Here is a 4,307-nt window from a genome sequence, read left to right on the forward strand (position 1 = left end):
ACCTGTTCAGTCAAGAGCGTGAGAGACCAAAATGGGCGTGAAACGCTGTGTTGTGAACATGTCCACGTCTCAGCTGTCCTTCCCAGCCTGGAGTCACTGCCAGTGCCGGGGTGAGGCCCACACACAGCGTCCGCTCACTTTTATGTAATTGCATACTTAAAAAGACTTAAAACTAATGAAAGGTGATGATAAAAATAGGTCAGCAAAAGCAAACAAACAAAACCTGCTAAAGACCCCGGACGTTGATGACCCAGATATTTGGAAGTTCACTTTTCTCGTTGCTCGGCACCCTTTGTCCAAACACTTGCAAGTGCCGTCCTGGTCAGGCTTGACCCCACGTCAGGATGGTGGTGTTGGTGTGGTCACAAAGCTTGCCCACATGCTGGGGCTCGCTGGACTTGAGGTTAGCGCAGGCTTAGGTTAGGAAGGCTGCCGCCGCCATCCGCATTTCGTTATTTAGAATTCCCTTTCTTACCCCAAGTAATGATAATGCCCCATGGGCGTGAGCGGCGGGCCCTTAGCAGTGACAGTGGGGGCAGGCGCATCTCCCTTACACTTCAGAGGCTTTGGTCACCGACTCCCGTAAGTAGGGCGAAGAACCCCTGTGGGCTGGGCCGTCTTTTCCTTGCCAACCCCGTGTGCAGTGGCCGGTTGTCCACGTCTTCCAGTCGCCACCCCCGTGTTCTCAAGTACCGTCCCTGCGCGTCTGTTTTGACCATTGCCTGCAGGGGCCTGTGTTTCCTCTGAACGCCTTCAGATTCCTGTCCAAGAAGCCAGTAGCTTGGGGGGTTTTATTCCTGATGAAAGTTCCTTATTACTTGATGTTCCCTGACCCTTGAGAGTTTCTTTTTTGTATTATTTCAAACTACACAATAGAATGCCATTTGAAGCGGTGCCACGTTAATGGTAAGAAATGATTAAGTAGCTTCTTTTCCTAAACTGTGTGAGGACTCCCCGCACGGCACCAGCAGCCTGGGCGGGGCCCTGCTGGCCTGCGGTGGGGACAGCTGACAGAGCCACAGTGTCACTGACAGACCGGACGCCGTCGGCGGTGGCCGGCCATGTTTGACGTTAATGTCTAGTTCAGTGGCGTTGGGCCAGCGAATAGAAAGCACCTGCTGACTGCTGTGCTCCAAGCCGGGGAGTTGAGTGGGACACAGGATGGATGGTCTCTTCTGAAGTAGGACCCATCTTCTGTGGCCTCTGATTCCCACTGGTGCGGGGACGCGCACACGTGCACGCGCACACACTCTCACTCCCAGGTGGGTTCCGAAGCGTGTTTATTCTTCATGTGTGGCTGCGCCCGTGAACGTGAAACAGGGCAGCCAGCCTGGCCTGGCCCCCGTCCCCTTCACCCTGCGATGAACTCTTCCAGGCATGGGCTGCGCCTCATCCATCCCCGTGACTCGATTTAGCATCGTGTCCAGCCCACAGAGAGGCCCCGATAGAAGAGTTGGATAAAGGAGTGTCCTGCGATGGATGTCGTCTGCTAATCTTTCGTCGTTTTTCATTTAGCCTTGTCTGAGGCCAGCATTCCTTTCTGACCGGGGCAATGACGGAGGTAGTGAGCGTTTTTAAAATAAATGGCTTTGAATGGAAGATGAAGTTTTTTTGAACAGTTATGCCAAGCATTTATTGTATTTATCTAGTTGCCATGAACACAAATGTGTTCTATTTGAGTAAGGAAATATTTTTGCATGTGAAAAGGCAGCACACATGCTTCCAGTGTTTGTATAATCAGGCGTCCTTGTTTAATGGAGCCTGCTTAATTTATAAGGAACATTTAATATTTGTTGTGATAAACATCATCTTTTGGCGGTGTGCATTTAAAAATTGGCATTGCCTTAATGAATTGAGCTCATGTAATTCCCCGTTTTGTTTCACTACGTATTAAAAACTGTATTAAGGTTTTTACCTGCTAGATAGTATAAAACTTGAAAGGTACCGAAAGAGAACAAAGAAAAGAAAGCCTCCTCGTTACCTCCATTCCTCGGCCACCTGGCTCCCTAACCCACATCAGCAACTGCTAAGTTTTTAGCTCTACCTGGAATGTTCTCAGCCTGGACCAGCTCATGTGTGTATTTTATACACATGTGCACGTGTACACACACACACACACAGACTTACCACTGTAACGTGGGGATAGTTGTCACCGGCTCTGCATGTTGAGGCTTCAGGTGTTCTTGTTTTGGCTCCTCAGGATTCAGTTATGTGGATGTGTCCACAGTGTGTAACCAGTGTTGGGTGTGTTATACGTACAGTGACAGGGTGACCTTCTGTGACATCTTGGTGTGTGCACTTCATGTCGAGGGGGTCACGGTCACTCTCCTGTCTTCCCCAGACCATTGGGGTCACTCCACAGGTCCTGTAAGCCACATTCTCATGCTCCCGAGAGAGCAGTTGATGACAGGAAATAAGTGTTTTGCAACTTAGTGATGCTGTTCACTGGTAACTTTGTTACTTACTGTTGGTCAGGCCCCCTGCTGTGCCAGCCACATGTGTGTGTTTGCAGGTAATGCAACACATGTTGCAGGTAATGCCTAACATGCCTGTGGCATGTTAGGGCAGTGCCTGGCTGACCAGAGAGGGTGTTCAGGTGCACAGCCTCATGGGCACTCCATGTTTAGCCCTAATGTGCGCTCTTCAGTGGGGGCAGCAGCTCTTGATCTTTAGTTTTGCGAATGTCTTCTGAGCTCCCACAGGTGCACCTCTGTCCACCGGGCTGGGCACTTGGTTCCCCAGAATCCAGCCTGTGATGCTGAGCACTGACCCCCACTCTTTCAGCGAAGGTTTCAGGGTACCCGAGGTGTCTCTGTCCACCTTGCATCTCGTCCCCCTGCTGAGGCGACCGCGTCCTCCTGACCCGTCATCCCGTCCTGTCCTTCCGCACCAGAGCCTTCCTCTGATGGGCCGTCCCACCCCGGCACGGGCAGGCCTCTGCCTCCGTCTTTGCAGGGCCAGCGGCGGCCGCTTTGTGACTTGGCTACCGCCCATTTCCGTGTCGCTGCGGGTCGCGTTCGCCTCCCTCCACATTTCTCGGCCTCCCTCGTCCTACCCCAGGGAACTGCACGGCCCTGGGGCTGGTTACCATTTCCGCAGCCGTCCACCCAAACACCACGCATCTGTGTGAAACTGATGGCGTTTCCTGACTTTTAGGCATTCTGTGGGTCACTTACTTGTGCGGGGACATAATGTAGAGGGATGAAATTCCTGAATTTGTGGAAAATACAGAGAAAGTGGGTCCCATTTGGCAGGAGAGTTGTTTGCTGTCCACTCGTGGCTGCCGCAGCTGCCACCCTGGTGTCACGGGGTCCCCTTGATGAGAAGTGGCATGCGTGGGGCATTGGGTCATCTATGTCGAGTGGGTCCACGTCCACCTGCACACACGGGGTGAGAGGCAGAGACCGCCGGCCAGGGTCGCCCACCCGAGTGTACGGACCAGAGTGGGGGCTGCGCTCTGCAGAGGACCCCCCCCCCATGGCCGGGGACCCCTCCTCTTTCTGACATCGTAAAGTGTCCTGACAGGATCTTCAGTGTCTAATATGTTTGTGTGGAACAAAACTCCAACAAAACTCTAAACCATAAAATGCTGTATTGTGAACATTTGGATTTTCAAAATCCTGTCATCATTATCTGCCATAACTTGATTGGTGTGATTTCAGACAAGTGACTATTTTAATGAAAAACCAAAAGACCAAAAGTTGACCGGCTGGCTGAGGGTCATTCCTGGGAAAACCGGGAGCCCCCTGAGCGTCACACTTGCACGCATGCGCACTCACAAGCTTCTCCCCGGCCCTGGACGGGAGCCGGGGAGCCGTGTGCCCGGCGGCATGTGCCTGAAGGTTCAGGGGACAGGACGCAGACTAGGAATCGGAGTCGCCCTGTGAACTCAGGCAACTCGCAGTTTCTCTGGGGTGAGGTGACAGGAGGCGGTTGGCCTGCGCCGGCTGCAGTGACCTTGTGTGTGACAAGTGGCACGCTGGGGCCCTTTGACAGCACACGGCAGCCACTCAGAGCACTAACTCTCTGTTACCTTCCTGTGTTTCAGATGCCTTTGTGAACAGCCAGGAATGGACATTAAGTCGGTCTGTCCCGGAGCTCAAAGTGGTGAGTGCTTCCTGTGGCCTTGCACTTCTCTTTCCTCACCTCCGGGGCGGGGGTGGCGGGAAGGCCTGGGCCCCGTGACAGACGGGTGACCTGTGAGCACACCCAGGCCTGCATCCCGAGGGGCCTGCTCATTCCTGGGGCCCAGAGGTGGAACCTGCCTCTGTGTGTAGCCCTGGTGTGGCTGGCAGTTTGGGGCTGGG

General features: G+C 53.4%; 1 protein-coding gene across 1 annotated transcript in view; it reads left to right on the forward strand.

Moving 5' to 3' along the window:
- AGAP1 (ArfGAP with GTPase domain, ankyrin repeat and PH domain 1) overlaps positions 1–4,307 on the forward strand; it is a 625,487-nt gene that overhangs the window by 212,370 nt on the left and 408,810 nt on the right. The window contains exon 2 of the mRNA XM_019628311.1: positions 4,049–4,107. Coding sequence (XP_019483856.1) covers positions 4,049–4,107 — 59 coding nt within the window. The remainder of the gene's footprint in view (positions 1–4,048; positions 4,108–4,307) is intronic.

This window comes from Hipposideros armiger, unplaced genomic scaffold (genome assembly GCF_001890085.2).
Source record: "Hipposideros armiger isolate ML-2016 unplaced genomic scaffold, ASM189008v1 scaffold_17, whole genome shotgun sequence".
NCBI lineage: Eukaryota > Metazoa > Chordata > Mammalia > Chiroptera > Hipposideridae > Hipposideros > Hipposideros armiger.